Source organism: Ambystoma mexicanum, chromosome 3q, assembly GCF_040938575.1.
Source record: "Ambystoma mexicanum isolate Mex_15411 chromosome 3q, UKY_AmexF1_1, whole genome shotgun sequence".
NCBI lineage: Eukaryota > Metazoa > Chordata > Amphibia > Caudata > Ambystomatidae > Ambystoma > Ambystoma mexicanum.
The window spans coordinates 464818295-464839321 of record NC_090926.1 but is presented as its reverse complement, the minus strand read 5'-3'; the positions used below and the strand labels follow the sequence as shown (position 1 = coordinate 464839321).

The 21027-nt window shown below is 44.3% G+C and overlaps 1 protein-coding gene across 8 annotated transcripts in view; it reads left to right on the top strand.

The window, feature by feature from the left end:
- The window catches only part of WDR55 (WD repeat domain 55), a 415882-nt gene that overhangs the window by 116933 nt on the left and 277922 nt on the right, over window positions 1-21027 (top strand). For 6 of the 8 annotated variants that reach the window (XM_069654220.1, XM_069654223.1, XM_069654224.1 and 3 more), the window contains one exon: window positions 9490-9546. The exons of the other annotated variants lie outside the window; for them this stretch is intronic. In XM_069654220.1, the coding sequence (XP_069510321.1) occupies window positions 9490-9546 (57 nt within the window). The remainder of the gene's footprint in view (window positions 1-9489; window positions 9547-21027) is intronic. 8 annotated transcript variants of the gene reach the window in all.

Here is a 21027-nt window from a genome sequence, read left to right as displayed (position 1 = left end):
TCCGGCAGCAAGGCCTGCAGTTTGCACGTGTAAAAACAAGGCATGCTTATTCATTCCTGAACATCAATTATATTTCTATCAAGGGTATCGCTCTTGTTAAAGCATATTTGAATACCGAGTTGGGGGTGGGGGTTGTAAGGTTAATGTATGATACAAAAAATACATTTCATCTTAGACGTGCACTTCCTTAGAGGGGCTTCAGTCACTAGGTGTCCAAACAACATAACTCTTTATGAGGCCAGGGTGATCAGAGATTAACTTGGGCCCCCCTTTCATGGCTTTTGGTCTCACACCACGTAATGACTGGAGGCCTTTATACTTGCACATAACGGGTTACCGTCTCATATACATTTGGCTGGTTTATTATTTGAGCGAAATACACTTATGATATCTTCTAACTCCATACAATTTGGGCAATGTCATAACACTAAAACAGAGGATGGTAAGAGAGAAGTCACTGACAAATCATATAATCAAGGGCAGTCGAGAGTGACTATGGTTTGTATGAGGTTTTATAATGGCATGCATAAAATTACATTCTGCATTATCAACAGTGAGGTAGCATTGTGTGAGCTTGCACAGATCTAAAGTTCGTTATGTGTTATGAAATTACAATTAGTCGTGTACACATTTCAACGTTATAAGTCAACATATATTCTACCTTCAATATAACAGGTTAGCATAGAAATTCTCAGTGGCACACGTGTATATATATTTACATGGTTTACTCGTTAGCCTCTTATCATATCAGCAGGTTTATATGAATCTTCACACACAAGGAAAAGACATTGTTTCGCTCGGGTGGGTCAGAAGGGAAAGTACGTTCACTGACTTAAGGGTCTCTTTTGGTTGTTGACTTTGCTCTGGGGTACACAGGGATTAGGTTTTTATGGCCAGGGTCTGTGGGGTGCAGGGCAGGTTTACAGAGACAGATAGCCCTCACTCTTGCCTTCTCCCCCTGGGCTGCACCTGAATCAATGGAGGCAGTTGGACAGCAAGTGATAGTGTATTTTGTTGCATTCCTGCTGCCCGCCTTCTCATGGGAACTTGGCGGTTATGTGGATGGCAGAGAGGAGGTGGTTGGGGGAGAGCCGCGCTGGCTGTGCGTTTGACAGAGATGGCTGCAGACTGAGGTGAAATCTGAATGGCATTTTGTTATCTGCACATGGAGTCTGTATGTTACAAAATGAAATGGAGTCTTGGTTTTGCAGTACAAGGGTATACACAGGGGTATGGCAGCACCCAGGGATGTACTTGTACGAAAGGGGTGATGGTTCCTGGAGGTGTTACCGCATGAGTGCCCCAGGGCCGGGGCCCTGGACCTGAAGCAGCCATGACTGGGCCCACTCTGGAAGCATGAGAATAAGGGGGGGTCGAGTCCCCTCCTTCCACTCATTCCCACCCGCAGGTATTGGGTTGGAACTAAGACCTATGGGCAGTTCGCTGAGGGCACTTGACTATAAAGGGGAGGCATCTAAGGAAGACCATGTCAGGGTCCAGAGTTACCCAAGCATGTACACAGAGGTTTATCAGAAAACATACTCTAAGGGCCTTGGCCTTCATCCCTATTTTATGCATGGAATAGCCAGTGCCAAACCACCCAGGCTATTTAGTCGCTCACTAACCCTGGTTGCTTCAATCTTAAACTGACCCCTCTTGTGGTTGGATCTGTTTCGGGCCCAAAACGCTCACTGGGCTATGTATAAATAAAATGCTTTGCCACACGCTTTTACTGGTACTTTTAAAGTGCCCAATACACTTCAGTCTTGCGTTGGTTGCTTGTGGGCCTGACGGGTCTGCCGGCCACTCATGGGCCTGGAAGGTTGCTACCAGTAATTGCTCAAATCCCATAATCTGGTACCCCACAGGGTACTAATCAATGTCACTCTTGTCTTATGTCATTTTTGTTTTTCTGTTCACCTTACCAGTATGTCCTTAGCCAAGTGCAGTCAAATGTGACTATCGCCTGGCACAGTCTTCTGTGCCACAGTCATTTCACTACTCTGAGGGTCTTCTTTCTTCCTTTTTTGTCTTGTACATCCTTTTTCTTAATTTAGGGAGGAAAAAAGAAATACTCTTACTCTCATCCACCTTCTTTGACATTGTGTTACTTTCCTCAACTGTATCCTACTTCCTCCTGGTCTTTCCATTCTGAAACTCGTTGCGCTCCCTTCCATTTACTTTCTGCTGTCGCTTAATGATCCTCCAGACGGTTTCCTTCCAGATCTCGATGTTACATCCTACCTGCTGCTATTTCCCTCGGTTCTATGTGAAAATGTTCCCAGGAAAATGTAGTAATGTACAAATCTAGTCAGCAAAAAGTAATTTAAAAAAGTTAGTCATTCAATACAGGCAATGCAAAGTGTGAAAATGTTGCCAGTAATCAGTTCGCTAAAAAGATATTTTTAACTGCATAGAAGTACAAGGCTGTAACCCTAACAATGACCCAACCTCTAATGAATCCTCCACAATAACCCTAAATCGGTTCCTAAACCTTATCCTAACCCTAATTACGACCATAACTTTACTCTGAAGCAGGACGGAACACTAACCCTTCAGTGCACTAAAGCATTTTATGTGCATGTGACTCCCTAAAAAACACCAAATAAATAGGTTAATTTCCTAACTCCAAAACCATAACCAGCTTGCCACAAATTACATCGTCCATACCCTAACCAAAAGGTTTGCAGTATTCCTAACCTTAGCTTTAACATAACCGCAACTCTAACACTTACACTTAGCCGATAAGATGGCTCATTGGGTTAAGCGCTTCTGCTGCAATCTGTGTGTGATCTGTAGGCCGTAGGCCTGTATTCAGGCAAGGTCGACTCAGCCTTCCACCCTTCTGAGGTGACAAATGAGTTCCAATTTTGACCTGGTAATATTAATTGTATATTCATGTTTTATGTAAAACCCTTTGCATAAAAGTGCCATATAAATGTCAAATTATTATTAGTATTATTATTATTACTCTTATGCTTACTCTACCCTAACCACTGGGTTTATCATAACCCCTATCTTCGTTTCGTCATGTTTATTCGGATATAAAAACATCAATCAAACACAAACGCTGTACAGATTAAAATTCGTCACAATGCAGGATAAAATTGAAACTAATTACCATAACCACATTGCTACACCGTACAAATACCTCTTCATTAAGAATTACAGAGATAATAATAATAATAATAAAAAAGCAACATGATCTTATCCCTTTAAAATCCCCTTTCTTATATACATAGTGCTTTTCAAATAAGATAACAAGGCCCATTCAATCAGTACAGATTCCGGAGATGGAAGCAACAACAGAGCAGGTCAATAACGTTTGCTTCAGAATCTACAGAATTGTAAGTTTCCTTGTGACCACAAAACCTGTGCAAAATAATACAAAATATTTTAAGTCCTCTCTGGTGACCCCACACACTAGAAAACTTGGCTCATTAGGGTATCCGGGCCACTTTGCAGTGTTACCTCTCAACAATAGGCAATCGAATCCCGCCCTCGTAATGATCCAACTCTGTTGCTTTTTAGAGGCCCAGACGAGATACGGCTGTAGGACGGGGACCCTACTTATCAACCTATGCTGACTATCCCGATGAGTTTGCCGTACTATGTTGGCATGTTTTTCTTTGGTCCACCGAGACAGAGCCTCCTTATACCTTTGCTTCGTAGGGAGGATAGCAATGCCGTAGGGGGGAACTGAGCCTGAACATCACTGGAACAGAGTCCCCTACATGCCTCAGCCAGGGAATCTTGTGCCAGGTTTCCTTTGCCAACGTATTTCTCATTATAAAATGGCACAAATTTGCAAGGTTATTGGCCCATATTCTTAGCCAGAGATTACTCGGTGCAACTGCCCATTCGTCCTCACAGTAGGCCATCCCCAATTCCCTATTTACAGCCGAACACGGCGATGAGCTCGGAAGCCCAAGTAGTTTTTTAAAGAAGCTATTCTCCTTTCCCTGCAATTCGCCAGCCTTCCAATAGCCCCACAATGAGGCTCCATATAGGGTGGCCGCCTTGATTTGTGTGGTGTAAACCTTGAGGACTGATTGCAAATGCTGACCCTTGCACCTTGATCGAAACCGACATATACCTGCCAAATATTGGCTCATTTTCAACAATAATTTTTTCACATTGGCATTACCCGTCATTGCCTCCGAGAACTGAACCCCCAAATAATCAAATTCTGCCACCCTTGGGATGGTTTCCCCATTACAAACTATAGGTCACATCTTAACCTGCTGCTTCCTATCCATACACCCCATTACTGCTGATTTCACAGAGTTAATCTTTAACCCCAGATCAATCATAAATGAGGCATATGCTAGGACCAATGCCTGTAGGGCCCTCAGAGTTCCGGCCGTGAGGACCGTATTCTCCGCATAAACCAACACCGGGATTGCCCTGCCCCCTGCCCCCTGCACTCAGAAAATCCACCCCCTGTTGCCACCAGGGCTTTTCGCAACCCGTTAATATACAAAGTGAAGATTATGGGGGCGAGCACACACCCCTGCCGAACCCCCAGCCCTACCTTGAAGCATTCTGAGCACCTACCCCCTGGGCCAATACGGACGCTGGCCTCATTGTCCGTATGTATCTCCCGAAGGACCATCAATATCGCCTCCAGGCACCCCATGGACTCGAGCACAGCCCACAATTTCCCCCCCATCTACTTTATCAAAGGCCGTGCTTAAATCCATGAATGCAAGGTAGACCGCCTCTCCCATGCAAAACACAAAATTGGAGACCAGAAGATATAAATTCAGAGCCTGTTCCGTGGTGCCCAGTCCTGGACGGAAACCAAATTGGATATCTGCCAAGCCCCGCCCCTTCTGCGAACCATGCCTCAACATATCCACCCCTAACTTACACCAACATCACTGGCCCTCTCCAAACTCCCTGTCCATTCCTTTAACACTTACCCAAAACCATTACTCTATTAGCCCTGGCTTAATTATATCCCCTACTCCCAAACACTTAACCCTGACATTTTATCTACCCTAACCAGTAACTAAGCCCCAGCATCACCATCCTGGCTCTATCTTTTACCCTAAGTCTAACAAAAAAATGTAACTCCAGCCAGACAATCGCAACACCACTAAACCCTAGCAGCACTGTATTTTTGGCTACTTTTCAGCTCCAGTTTTGTACTACTTTTTTCCTTGGCGACTTTTTCACTGCAGAGGTATTTTCACCACGATTTTCTAACTGACTACATTTTTGTTGGCCACATTCTAACTGGATACCTTTCCCTCCTGCTGCTCCCTTTCCCTCCTGTACTTCTCTTTCTCTCACCTGTTTCCTTTTGATTGTGTTTTCTCCTCGCTTCCTGCTTCCACCCAGTCTCTCCTTCCTGACGTTCTTCCTATCTCTTTTCACTCTGCTGCTCTGCACATCTCCTTGGTATCGGAATTCCCACACAGTCTTCTGATTGTAGCCCCTTTTTATTCTCTGTGCTGTGACCTATTAGGGTAATAATTGGTGAAACGTGGGCACCAGTATGGTTTTAGTGTCGGTGGATAAGTTCAGGCTGTTTAGTTCTGCCCTCAGCTCTGGTGTGGTTGATGGCACTTGAGGATCACCGAGTGGGCTGCGGTTCAATGGGATCCAGACGAGGGCTGCTTGCAAGAAGCATCAGGAATTCAGGTTAAGAAATTGGAGAAAAGGAAATTATGTGGCAGGTGGTGGAAGGGGATTATTTCACAGGTTTGGGTGAGTTGGGGAGGTCTTAATAGTGTAAGTGAGAGGTACAGGTAGGGATCTGGGGGCATAGGGTGAAGTGTGCAGCGATGAGAGGGTCCGGGTGTTGCGGATTCAGTATTTTTAAAGGGTTCATGGGTGCCTCTGGAGTATGTGTTTGGGTCAGCGGATAATCCGAGAATGGGTTATTGGTGAGGGTGGCCCGGGTGACGCTTGCGGATGCAAAGACCTTGAAGGATTGGGGTTGGGAGGGTGGGCAGGGCGCAAGGTGAGGTGTGGATGGACTGGGACGGCTTGGGGGCAGTCTGTGAGGGTGGTGTTGGGGTGGTGGGTGAGACGAGGAGTATTATTCCTTAGGGCTGGACGTGTGGAGGGTGCAGAGGAGGGAATGGGCATGGAGAGGGCTTGGCCAGGTTTGTGTTGCGCCATAGACCCCTCTAACAATGGAGCTGCTTGGTATGATGGATAGTTCATTGCCTCTGACAGGTAGATTAGCAATTATGGACCTGCACCACTATCAGCACACTCAAAGGCAGCTAGATTAAAGATGTTGGTGCTATGCAAAGCGTGGCTGAATTAAAGGTAGTGGGTGCATACAGAATGCAGATAGATTAGGGCAGTGGCAGTATTCAGGGGGCAGCTAGTTTCAAGATGGTGGCAAAACATGTGGCTGCACTCGCACTGCGACTAGATCCAGCACACTGGCAAAACTCAAGGCGCAGCTGAATTAAAACAGTGCCTATACTCGCAATGCACTAGATTGAGCTCAGTGGCAAAATTCAAGGAGCAGCTAGGTTTAAAATCGTAGCTACTCTCGCAGTGCACCTAGATTCAGCACAGTGGCAAAACTCAAAATGCAGCTAGCTTTAACAAAGTGTAGAAATTCAAAGTTCAGCTGAATTAAAATAGTGGGAAAATTCTAAGCGCAAATGGATTTAAGATGGTGGTAAAATTCAAGCATAGTGGCTAGATTTAAACAATAGCTACACTTAAATGCAACTAGAATCAACACAATGGCGAAATTCAAGGCGCAGCTAGATTTTAAACAAAAGCTACACTTAAATGCAACTGGATTCAACAGTGTCTACGCTCAAAATGCAGCTAGATTAAACACAGTGGCACAATTCTAAGCGCAGCTGGATTTGAACAATGGCTACAATTAAATGCAGCTAGATTCAGCACTGAGCCGAAATTCACGCCCAGCTGGATTTTAAAGTAGTGGCAAAATTGAAAGCGCAGCTATATGTAAGACTGAGGCAAAGATCAAATTGCAGCTAGATTTAAACATTGGCTATCTCACAAAGCAACTAGGTTCAACAGTGTCTGAACTCAAAATGCAGCTAGATTCAACGCAGTACCGAAATTTCAAAATGCAGCTAGATTTAAGACTGTGGTAAAGTTTAAGCGCAGTGGCACAATTCAAGCAAAGCTTGATTTTAAATAATGGCTACACTCCAATGCAACTAGATTCAAGGCAGTGGCAAGTTTTAAGCTGTGCACCAATATCGTCATCCCTTACCTGTTAGTTGTTGCCGACAGGATTTGTGGTATTGGCCCGGCTGGGGCACCCATGGCAAACCGGCGATTGAAGTGCCCTTTGACTGGGCCCATAGCCAGCTGCCCTGGGGGAACTCCTGATGAGGCAGGCCTTCCGTTTTCACTGCTACCCCCCTATTTCGGTGCTCCCTTTTATTCTTGTCCACAACTTTCTTCTTCATGGCTACCACTCAGTGCAGCTTCGATCTGAAGTGGGTGCGATTTTAACAGCCCTGTTTAAAAACATTTCATCCACTTCTAAAGAGTAAGATTCCTTAATAATAGTGTGTGCCATTTCCCACGCTGTCAATCTATAGAAAGGAGCAATTCCTGGCCCCTCATACTGAGAATCCCTCAGATTTACTTTGTTGTATCTTTAAGTTCAGGCATCTCAGATGTGAATTGGGACGTCCTCGGCACTCCAGATAAGACTTTGAAAGTTGGTAGTTCAAGAGAATTTTAGGGAGTAATAAAAGGTCCTTTTTTTGACACGAGTATTTTTAATGAAGTCAAAATGTTTTTTTTTTAAACAGATATTGGAGTTTTAGTCCATATATTGCTTGAATTGAGTAATTCATGTACATTAATAATTTACTTTGATCTTTAGGCCCTCGGGGTCAGGATACACATTTGAAGAGATCCCCTGTGTATTTGTGGCACATTGTGCAGATGCTGATGGATGATGACATAAATGGAGCATTGCAGGTGGCATTAAGGGGTAGGGCCCTGCTTTTTAGGTGTATTCGAATAATGCTAGGATTTAAAATGAACAGGTATACTACTTATTTGATGCCTCGATCTCCTTGACTACAAGGCCATCTTTGAACCTGCTTAGATGAATGCATTTATAAACACTTTCTACATGGTCTCCCTGTTTTTTACATTGTTTTTCTGCACGCTGGATCTAGTTTCGAGGTACAATGCAACACTACACAGTAAAGGAAATGGTGTAATAGGGTGATGACACATGGGACAAATGGGTATTAAAATAAGACTTCATGATACTCTCCACAATTGTTCACAAATTCACAGGTGTCTACTGAAAAAACAATAATATTCGAATATCGGCACTTTTAGAACAGAAGTCTTTAATGGAAATTGACCAGAGTAATTGAGTGTACATGCAAGAGTCTGGTAAATTCATCATTAAATCTGAGTTCTACAGGGAGTTTACCACTGGCCTGCACAATATAGAGGGGGTGAAATCAAAAGGAGAACTTTCTAGAGCTTTGGTTTGTAGCTTGAAAGGGCCATTTTGTGTGGCTATCTTTTTTGCACTAGGGAGATTTTCAGTTTTGCCAGGGCTTCTGCTGCAATTGAGAGTTTGGCAATGGTGCAGATGGGCTAAAAAGTGCTGTGGAAGGTTGCCCAGAGCAATGCCAGTGGTTCAGATTAATTTACAACCAAAAAAGTGATGGGTGGAAGGTTTTGGTTTGTCTCCCTATGTGAGAGAGGGTTTTCCCAGATGGGTGCCCCCTGCTCGCTGCGCCGTAGGGAACCAAGCTGCACCTCACTGAGGAGACCCAACCATGCCGAAACATGTCTGGCGTTGCTCGTTTCCGTTCAGAGGGTACCTGGCCAAGAAGTTCAGGGTGTGCTGCTACCATTTGTGGCAGTACCTGACGGATTTACATATGGCGGGACCCCTTTTGCAATGGCGCAGTCGGGTTAAAAAATGGTGGTGTAGAACATTGGCCACAGCAATGCCAGTGGTTTCGATTTATTCAAAACCTTCCATCCATCACTTTTTATGTTGTTGTAATTGAGTGTTGGCCAGCCAGGTAGGGTGGCTGGTTGATTAAATCACACAAGGAGACCTAGAGAATGTGGTTGTGTAGTTGAATACATTAACGTTTATTTTTAAAAAAATGTTTTTTTAAGTATATAGTATGATGAACGTTTATCAGTGCTGAGGTAACCTGCTCGAATTTCCTTAGATTGTTTATGGATTTGGCTGGCTTTTCTGGTCATGGGGTTAGGACATATTCTGACAGGGCTCAGAGGAGGGTACTAGAGAAACCCAGTTAACAAAATTGAACAGATAAAATAAATGTCTGCATGTCTCAAGCTTCCTTGCCACGTAAACTGAATTTTCCACTGGAAGCAGACAACCTCACTGTTATGCTGTTAGTGTAGGGTCATTGAAATTGTTTGTGAGCAGACTGTTTGTGCCTTTCCTGAATCTTTTAGTGGCCTAAGCACTCTCTAAAAACAAGTTAAACAATAATGGCTTCCCATTTTCACATGCAGGAGGCCAGTATGGAGGAAGCACCGAAGCACGACGAAGCCAATGAAGCCAGTGATCAGGTAAAAGATATCCGTTCATTTCAGATTTTCAATAAGGAGTGGTGCAAAAGCGATGTTGATGTGGCACTCAATGCATTTTAGAGTCAGGTCATTTCTCCCCACACACACCATATGATCTTATAGAAATCGGAAAGATCTTTGTCTACCTTTTTTAAGTTGAAGAACATCGGCTGAAGGAAACTTGCCTATGGGCAGCAAGAGTTTTCATGACAGAACAGCCTCTAAAAAGCACATTTCTATCAAATATGGTGTCCAGGCATCATAAAAATAAATGTTCCTACTAGTAGTACTTAAAGATGGGTTTGATTGCAGAAGTATTGTCATTTTCATGCTAAAATCTATGAGCAGCAGCATTTGCGTAACATGAAGTCGCACTAATCAACGTTCAATCGCAAGCAATGAATATCATAGAACCAAAACTCTACCCCTCTTACGCCAAACCCATTGGAGGTATTTGGAGATGCAATATACGGCTGACAGGTCAGTAGAACAACAGCAAAGTATCAAAGCTTTGGCTGTGGTCCTGACCAATCTTTTCTTCAAGAGGGGTCTCCAAAACATTTTTCTGCTACGACCGATAAAGAGGACAAATTAGAACAAAGTGAATATCTGTCTCTATTTTGTCTTTGCAGAACGGGTAAGTAGCCACCTCCCTTGGGTTCCATTTATTGCAAACCTCCAAGAGGGAGGGTTCCAAATCGCAATTTGGTATACAGAGCTCTTGGAAACTTGGAGCTTACATAATCAAGGTATAGCTCGTACTCAGTAGAGCTCTTTAAGCACCAGTAACAAAGCAACATAGGGAATTTGCTGACAGTAGCCAGATGGTCTTGCTCCACTCTCATTTTGTAGGATTTCCTAATGGCTGCCTTGCAATCACTGTTCAAGGTCCCCAGAATAATCCAGAGCTCATCTAGCCCTAGTTTGTGCAATTTGCTTTTAACATGAGTAAACCAGAGCAATGATTTCCCTCCTGGCTGCAACAGCGAATCACTGACGCATCTCTATAGCTGACTAAATGGGGAGAGGTACAAATCCTTGTCCAATAGTACAGGGGCCTAGCCCTAGAATAGAATTCTATACGTGGGTGTTTTTCAAGTGCCTATTTTCTATGATGGACAAAGTATGGCACCCCTTGCGACCCCATAGCTTTTCTCCATATATGTCTGTCTGCTTAGCTTGGGCTTTATAGGCCTGAAGAGAACCCTGCAATGCTCCATTCACACATTCATTAGTGAACTTTGCCAATGCCCCACTATACCTCTCCAGGTTGACCCAAGCCGTGGCCAACTGCTTGTCCCAGTTGCAATTTGCTGTAACCCTCAGGCCCAGATAGTCATACTCCTCAACTTGATTGATGGCTCCACCAAGCAGTTCTAAAGACAATGGCACATGTTCCTTCTGCTTTCTGCCCCTGAAGATCAATGCTTTTGTTTTTGAGGTATTAATGGTTAGCCCATTCACATCGCAATAATCTGAGAAGTTCATTAGATGTTTTTTGAGGCCCATCAGTGTGAGGGACAGGAGGACGGCATCACCGGCGAACATGAACACTGGGATTTTGCTGTCAGCCAGGGCTGGAGCATCTGTTGATAATGTTAGGAGCTTCTCAATAACCCCATTGATAAAGACATAGAATAACTTGGGGGGGGGGGGGGCAAGATGCATCCTTGGTGCATGCCCATCTCGATATAGAATGCCAAGGTAGTGCTGCCATCAATTCCCCATCTCACCAATGTCTCATTGCTGGAATAGAGACCCTGGATGACTTTTAGAAGGGGATGTGGTATGTTAAGACTTAACAGAATTTCCCATAGGTGAACTGTGGGAAATGCTGGACTGTGTCGCTAACATTCGCAGATCAACTAAGACAGCATAGGAAGCATTTTCCTTAATTCGACGGATTTCATACAAAATAGGCTAGGCTGCAGACTTTGGTTGATGGTACTTATCCCTCTACGAAGCTTGTTTGCAAATGGTTAAAGACAGCCCTTTCCTCGACCCATGCCTCAAGATGATGATGTACAGCCCTAGCAAAAACTTTCCCACTGGCATCCAGTAGGGAAATGGGTCTGTAATTGTGCGGCAAGTCCCTTGAACCTTTTTTAAACACTGGTACTTTTTCAGCCTTAACCCATGAAGCCGGTACCATACCATGTTCTAACATTGAATTGAACAGCTTTGTCAGTTTGAGTATCCAAACATCAGGTTTCTGGGAATAAAAATCATCAGGGATTCTGTCTGGCCCTGGTGCTTTACCCACTTTTTGGTCCTTGAGGGCAATACCAACTTCAGCGCAGGTAAATACAACGGGGTAATGTTGCTGTTATTCTCCATCTGACAATCCCCTCTCCCTGCAGGCCAATCATCATGAGTTCCCTGGTTTCATGAAAAAGTGCAGAGAAGTGATCTACCCAGGTTGTCTCTGAGAGGCAACCCTGGAGTAAACCGCCAGGAGTTTTGCACTGTGCCCCCATAATGGAACAAAATTCACAGGAGTCGCCGTTCTCAATGGCGGAGAGGATAGAGCTCCAAATCTGCTCTGCCCAATCTGATTTCTTGCACGTAATAATGTATCAATATTTCCTCGTAGCTTCACGTAGAGCCACTCTACCATCCTCATGGGCCACTTTAGCTTTTTCGATCAACACACTTTTGAGACGACGACACTCTCGATCATACCAGGGCACCCTGCCCTGTGCATGTCGTAAGATCGTCTTACATGGTTTGGAAAAAAAAGGGTCCCAGTAATCCAGTGAATCGCTCATGCATGATTTTAATTCCCCGATCACCATTGAAGAAGTGCTCTTAGTCCTTGAGTATATCTCCACAGGCCCTCGGTATGACTTCATCTAAATACAGGCGTGGCCATTTAATGGTTCTTCTAGCATGATCTGAGATTGATCTAATACTACTAAATCCTGCTATGGTCCTACGGGTCGCCCACATTAATGCTTCATGAGTCACCAATATCAGTGGATGTTTGCTTTCTGGCCTTAATACAACAGAGAAATCCTTCCTCAAGGTTGACTAAAATATAATCGATCCTACTTGGGCAACCATCACTATCAAAAGTAATGCCTGCTGGCATATCCCCCCAGGAGTCTGCCATTGCATGCCCTTAGATTGGCCCATATGATCAAGCTAGCTACCTCTTCCATATTCCTGTTCTGTCTCTTGGGTTTGCAAGAGTGAAGTTTGGATACACCCCAGATAGTATCTTCCTCGTCCGAGATTCCTTCCATGATATTCAGGGGTTCATATTGAGTATTAAAGTTGCCCATAACCACTGTCCTAACACAGCCCCTACATCCTAATTTCCATGCAGCAATTCTGTCTTCTAGAAGGGGGGAAAAAATCCCCAAATCCCCACCGCCCCCAGTTTGGCGGTTATACAAGTTAATATAGAGGGCCTCACTACCATCATGGAGCTTCAGGTTAAGCTCTATGGAATCTTTAGAGCCGAAGTCTTGCTCCCTAATGGACGAGAATAAGGCAGCATCAACCCAAGTTAGAACCCTTCCGCTAGGTCTACTACCTGGGCCTTGTAAAGCTGTTATGGCATATGTGGAATCCCCTTGTAAATTGGGGTTTGTATGGCCAAAGTCTCTTGGAGGCGAATTACTCCAAAATAGTGGATAGAATCCACCCACTTAGTGTCTTTTAGGAATGTATTCCTTCCAGCTATGTAACAGGACATGAAGTGCACCCCAGGCCCCAACGAGGAATTGCTCCTGGGCACAGGTACTAACGATGCAATTGTTGTCACTTGCAGAACTATGTATTTTGAAAGCCATGTCTTTTTGGTGTATGGGCTGTAATGAAACGTTTTGTGCCTGTTCATTTTGAGCTGCTCAGTCGTGAGCTCTCCAGCAGCATCTTGCTCTGCATGATATTTGTCTGATTTGAGGCTTTTTCAGTGCATTCACAATGGAAGCACAATCGAATTGAGCAAAATGGCAATATAATCTGATTGTGCAACCTCAAAGTCAACTGGAATTGTCAAAATGTGTATAAGCTGTGCTAAACTGGGAACTCGGATTTCATAAATATGAATTTGGAAAACTGGGAACATACTGTAATTGTGTAATTTTTTAAAAAAATGTTATTGTAAAAGAAAACTACAGTTCAATAAATCAATATCAAACTTTTGTTACAATTAAACCTCTTCCACATCACGTCGATTCCCCCCCGCCCCCCCAAGTCTTTGATCACAGTCTATTCTTTATGGTGGTGATACGTTTAGGTCACTATTGGTTAGACTTTTGATTTTTCCTATCACAAGTTGTATCGCAGAGAATCATGGCTAAGTAGTCAATTAGCCTGCATGATAGTTTGATGTTATGGCCGGCACTTACATATGACCACCAATCATTCATGTCATGGTTCCGAGGTTTGAAGCTATTCAAATGCAAGGTCCGCTGGGTAATTGTGCCTATGCATTCAAGTACCAAATGTTTGAGGGACTCTTTCACCCGATTCACAGAATCGACATTTATTGTCTGTGGTATCTTTGTTTTTTCTTATCCAGAGCATTTCTCGATTTGTTTAGGGCATTTAGCCTGAATTTTAGAAACCTGTTCCTGTGATATCTTGAAGGACAGTCTAGTAGGTATTTCGGTGGCTTGTGTAATTTGATTTCTCCTAGTCCTAATGGAAGGCTTGTTTTTAGTTTCATGCGTTTTTCAATGTTTTGCATCCAGTCCCATTCTTCTAGTTTTTTTTTTCGCGTGTTGTGTAATGGTAAACTAAGTGTATACTGGAACTATGTATAATGGGATATTGAACATACTAGAAGAACTGGAATCCGAGCTGTTAGAAAAGATTTTCTTTCGCCTGCTTTTCTCCCATAGACTTCTTTTGGGTACCTTTTTGGTGCTTTAGTTTTACTGATTACCTGACTTTTTGAAGGCAAGTAAAGCATTCTGCTTTATTTCCCTTGCTTTATGCACATTCTTATGGGGGAAACCAATCGGTCTACAAGACTGTCCATACTGGGGGACTATATATCCGTTTGTGGATTTTTTGTATTTTTAAAGTGTGTTTAGGATACTTTGTATCATAACTTTTTCCTTTTATAATTTTGTGGTTACAAATGCAATGTGTCCATGATGGGCTGGTGGCAGCTGACATTTTGTGACTGTATTTTTTGACTTTTTACGTTTGCACATTTGCATTTTACCGCATAATGCCACAAAGAGTACCGTATACTCTGAAATGGCTGTGCCATGAGATTTTCCCTGGCCATGTTGTACTGTAAGGAAGGCATGGTATCAAAGTAAGACGGACACAAGTGATCACAGTTCAAGGGTGTTTATTAAACTGTAAAAAATGGATGAGATAAATACCTAACCTAAATCTAAGATGGGAGCAAGCTACAACCATCAAATCATAATAGTCTAAGTGGAGTCTTATCCAAATAAAAAGGGCCTATACTAAAAAATTAAGTATTACCAATCCTTACCGCTATGCTACAAAAGTAGTGTGGGATAATGTTCACAAGAAAAGTGTTCACAAAATGATAAGTCAGGATTTTATGCCGGGGTCTCCCTTCCCCAAGTTTTTAGCACAGGAAAAGGTGGGATTCTTGAGCACGGCGCACTCCTGGCCTTCTCCGACTCGAGGTTACAGTTCCTTTCCTCAATATCAGGGCCTTCTGTGCCCAAGTCTCTTTCGTGCAAAGTCTCTTGCTTCAGAGGGCCTGATATGTTAAATACAGCAAAACACAAAGTTCCTTAACCTTCATGTCGGGTGATTACTCTTCACCATAGGATCCCCCTCAGGCGGGTTCCAATCCTTCCCTCAACGTTAGCCTCGCACTGTCGGGCTCAGACCAACAACTTCACTGTGGACATCCCTCAGTTGGGTTCACGCTTGTCGTCACAATGTTTCCGATGTGTGCTACAATTCACCCCAATTTGCAGGCATCCCTCAGTCGGGTTCACATTTGCCCTTATCACACAGTTCACTTGGTTTTCTTACAAATACGGGATTCACTTCCCCTAGCTTTCTCTCGGCATCCCTCTGTCACACTTGCCACGGTTCACAGTTCAACAAAAAGTAATTTGAGACGCATTGGGTCTTCCCTTTTCCTAAGTCCGGGTCTTAGCCCCCAGTCAGGCTTCACACAGTTCTATCGTCACTTATGAATTTGTGGGCATCCCTCAGTCGGGTTCACATTTGACCCTGTAATACAGTTCACTTTGCTTCCACAACGTGTCGAAGACTTTGGAGTGTGCATGGGTTTTGGCTTGACTCTCATATGACCACTTTGACACTTCACGCCAGCCTCCCCTAGGGCCTCTTGGTACTTGTATTTGCAATAAAGTTCCTTCCCTCAGTTCAGAAGCGGGTTACCAGCCAGAGCCCTTCGAATGGGAACCCATGTGGAGCTGGACCACTCTGTTTCTGGTACCAACTTCACTTACAAAAGACCTCTTGTCTATTATCTTTCTTCATATACCATGTTGCCCCTGCAACCTTGAGCCTGACAGTCTAGTCCTTTATCAGTTTCCTCAGACTCAACTCGCTAGCTTCTCTTTTGCTGCTGGAGTCAAGGACAGTACCTCAATGGCAACCGCTTCTCCCGGCCATGGCTATCAGTGCGTGAGTGTCCCATGTACCGCTGACATCTGTCACACCACTCACCAGCGGCGATTCCTGGTCTTCTGTTTCGTTTCTCTGAGGCTTCGTGGGTCTGGGTTGAAAAGGGCAAGGGCAATTCCCTCCTGGTCATCCTTTCCGGTCCCCTCCACTTGTACTGCCGTCCCAGAATGGCTGCTTCCTCGTGCATTAGGCCTTCCTCAAAGCGTGCTCTGCCTTTTATCCCTATGGGGCAGAGAAATGAAGGTCAGGTGTGTGGTGCCTGACTCTGCCTGACCTTATTAGCGGGACAGGACCTTGTGGTAAAATGTAGAAGTATTTCTTTCCTTGGGTTCAATACCTGGGCCATATACTGAAGAAAGGGGATTCTTTCTACCTCCTAATTAACCCTCGGCCTGGGGGGGTTGGTAAACTTGGAAGGGTTAGAATGGTAGGGTGTTTGAAATGAATGGGGAAAAATCAGTAAAATAATAGTTTGGAGGTCTGACAAGGGAATGACCAGAATTATTGTTGTGAAATGAATAGGGGGATTGTGGAAACTGTAGTGTTTTGTCAAAGCAGACTGGGAGTCCAGGAAATGATAATCAGAGGGACGGGGAGAAGAATGACTGGGAGTACTCGGGTAGGTTACTGGAAAATAGGGATTCTGGGAGATTTAGTTTCTCACGGCAATGGGCTAGGGTTCCTAATAGGTTTACCAGATTCAGAGGGGTTGTTTGATTCCGGTAAGGGAGATTCAGTGGGTGGAAGAGAGGTTGACTTGGAACAGCCTATAAAAGCCTCAGGGACTTCGTCCTCTTCCCCTTTTGTAATACCACGTCTCACCTCGGGCATTCCCCCCCCCCCGAGTATAACCCCGGGTTCCCCTACTCACGGGATCCTCCCTCACTCGTCCACCCCCAGTTTTGAGATCGGAGAGCGCCAGCCCTTTCCTGTCCACCTGAATAAGGGAATCTCAGGATCTACTTGGGAGAATACCCTCAGGTTTCTCACAGTACTTTGCCCTTCTTCCTGCCCTCTCCGGTCTAGAATTACCATATATGCAAAGCCCTTTCCAGGGGAAAGCTTCTGTTTTCCCGGACTAGTGGCAGTCTGTGTGGGCTGATGTGGGGGCTAGGACTGTCTGGTGCAAGTCCACATACAGATCACATGGATTCTCTTGCTGGGCAGAGTGGGCGGCCAGTGGCTATCCAGGACTCCTGAAGCCATTTGACAGATCATCTCTGAAGCCAAGAACCCTGCAAAGAAGCATAGCCTGCTGACAATCTGAGGACAACCGTTGCAGTTGACCAGCATCACCTCCGTCCAAGTGCTTGTGAAGCCCTGCTGCTCTGTCTACATCTCAAGAAGGTCCTTGTCGTGCTTCAACCCCTGGATTGTTGGGAACAACCAATCCTAACCCGTGCCTGCTGAGCATTTGGAAGTGTGCCTGGACCACACCAGTGGACTGACCAGCTCTATCCTCTGTTACCTTGCTGTAGTCATCACCGTTTTGAGGGCATCCTTGGAACTTGGAGGATCTTCACCTTTAGCTACAAGATGCCTGTTACTGCATTTTTAGCCTTGTAGCTCCAACGGAATTCATGCAGGACCTGCCTCTTTGTTTACTAACAGAAGATTGCCATTGCCTATCGCCACCTGACCCTTGTGACTCGTGTTGCAATCCATCTACTTTGCTGGAGGTCTCCTGGGGTCGCCTGCTTCGCAGCAGTCGTCTTCCTTTCGTCGCTAGGGTGGTCAGCTGAACAGTTCCTGGAACCATGATTCAGGTACCGTGCCGGAAAAACTAAATCCCTTGTCCGAAAGTGACCTCTGCACCCACGACATCTGGGCCCCCCTCGACAGAACCTCTGAAGTGTCTTTGGAGTAAGCGGGTACAGTAACATACCTGTTTCTCCCCCCCCCCCCCCTTTCCTCCAGAGGGTATCTTGGTCTTCAAAATGCTCATTTATCACATTCTACTCCCCCCGCCCCACCTCACAAGCTCAAAACCAGATCACCAATCCAACCCCTCCAACACTGGTGGGTTTGTTGGTCAATCAGGGGGTTTCTCCCTCCTATCCCCCTTTCCTTCCACTCTGCCCCCTTCCCCACCAAAAGTCTTTCTCCCGTCCCACCTCCCACCACAGACACACTAACATGCAGTCAAACACACACACACACTTCCATTTATTCCACAAACAATAATCACATGCATGCACACACTCACAAAAATATTCAGGCAACACTTAACTCGGGCACACGCACCACCCGTCTTCCAGCCCGTCATACCGTCAGCCCCTGCGTGCACTCGTGTGCGTCTCAGGGGCTGACGGCTCAATTTAGAAAGACCGCTCGGATCCAAATCAGTCATTGAAAAAAACTATTTTTAAAAAACGTTTTATTCACTTAGTATCCTTTGGGGTTCTAGCCGAGGATCCCCCATAAGCCTTCCTTAGTGTAGTTGGACTGAGGGAATCTACTTACCTGAACTTTTCCCACCTTTTGGATTTCTGAATCGCAACTACTGACGTAGTCCAAATCCAATCGTAATCCTACCTGAAAAGTATACATTGTTGAACTGATGACTTTAGGGCACTAGGCCCCCAATCCATCTCCGGGATGGACTTACTAACTATTGGGGAACTCTTCTAGTGTTGCTCTTAAGTGTTCCTACTGTGTTTTCTGAATCTCATTACTTACTTGTATTGCACTGGTTTTGAATCTAATGCTTTTCTATTCTCTCATAAGGGTGAACGCATTGCTTAAAGTGTATTTTGAAGGCCCAATAAATCATTGTATATTTTTGTACTTACCTGTCTAACTGGAATTATCAGTGTGCTCTGTGTGTCTCATTGTAGTCCTAGACCACGCTCACACCCCTCCTGAGTCTAAGTCTTCTCGCTTTGCTACCTACCTTGATTGGGTTTGGATAGACTTCAGTGTTTTTCCTGTTCACCATGATAGGTTGGCCTCACAAAATCCACCCCCATGGTTCATTTTGGCAATCCATTTCAACAATCGCATTTGAAATATGTTGCGTTATTGCAATCTGGAATTATACTGGTGCTGCCATACTGTATTTTTGTGTTTTTGAAAAATGTGTGCGTGCTAGGTTTGTATTACTGGTTGTATACAGAGATCATCCAGACTGGATATTTACTTGGAGTTTGCAGTCTGAGTGTATGCTGGAATTGTGTAATGGTAAACTGGGAGCATTTTGAAAATGTGTATCGGTATACCAAACAGAACAGGAAAATAGTGTGATTGCGTATATAGCAACATATTCCAAATTGTACAAACTGGGAATGTATCAGGGAAGCCAAATTTGCAGTATATAGAGATTTTACAAAGATTGTGCATGCAGGAATTGACCAGACTGAATGTCTACTTGGTGTATGCTCCAGTTACGTAACCGTGATCTGGGGATAAACTGGAATTCTGCAAACTAGATCTAAAACTGCTAGCATGCACAGACGTTATTATAATGGGGTTGTCAGGGTAGAAATGTACTGAAAATACGCAAACTAGAAATATACTAATATTGTATAATAAGGAGGGGACTTAAAATGTGCAAACTGGGATCATATTAGCATTTTCAAAATTGGGAGTATACAAGTAAACATCCACAATCCCAGTATCTATCATGCTGGGAGTAGACTGTACTGTTGGGAACAAACTTGGATGGTCAAACAAATGGAGAATATGCTAACAATTGTACTAATTTCAATTGTGAAACTGGGTCTATACTGGTATTGCCACTCAGTTACTATACTAGCATTTTATAGGCTTGGAACATTCTGAGATTTTGCAAACTCAGAGGTACTGTAATTGTCTAAAAGTCTACTCATATTCTGCACACTAGGTTGTAAAATAGTTAATATACTGGAATGGTGTAAACCAAAATATATTGGTTGTGCCAACTGGGAATATATTTGTGGACAAGCTGGTATATGCTTTGCTTATCAAAGTGGGATTTCCTGGAAACTGAGTAAACAAACTGTCAAACTGGGACTATACTGGTATTCTGAAACTCTTAGTTTAATGGACAATTGAAACTAGGCAGTTTGTCAAATAGGAATTATACAGGCACTATCGGACTCTAAGTGCACTGTGCAGACCGGAAGATATAAGGATGGTTTCTATGTGTTCAGGGGAGTCAGAGGAACTGACCCAAAGAGGTACGCACAAGATTTCCCTGGCTCTGATACTGCCGTAGTCGCAAATGTTAAGTGCAACCCCAACATTAAAGATGGGCCCTGTCCAAAAGGTCTGTTACTGACCGCTGGCTTTGAAAAATTTCAACTTCTCAAAGCCAAAGTTCAACAAACGACAGTCCTAGTCTCCAGTTGTACAGCAGTGCCTTCTGTGGAAGTGACAAACTTCTGCAGGTGAGCAGGATGACTGCAGAACCACTAAAGATTATGCTACGCCACGGTATATGGTGAACTGCTTAAGGTACGATACTAGGCAAATGCATTTGGCACCCAGCGGCTTTGGCTTTGACTGATTCTTGGTCACTGTTAAATATTGTTTGGCTTTTGTAATGGCAGGCCTTAGATGCTATCTATTACTGGTGATCAGTGTGTTCATTGCCAAGTTATCATAGGGGAGAGCAGCAAAATATTCTGTGAAAACAGGGGATCCTTGAGGCTTGCAACCCAACTGTACCCATAGGGTTATGGGGAGAAAGCACTGGTCTTGGAAAGATGCAGCATTAGAGCTTTCATTTTCTTCAGGTTGACGCACTCTTTCTCATGCTTCAGGACTCGTCCCAGGGTTACAAAAGGGAGGGATGCAGACTCCCAGATTAGAGCAACATTTCTCAGTCTGCCTAACTCTACTCGTCGCCCTTTACAACTCATCAAGAACAGGACCGCAAAATGTATCCTTGGCCTT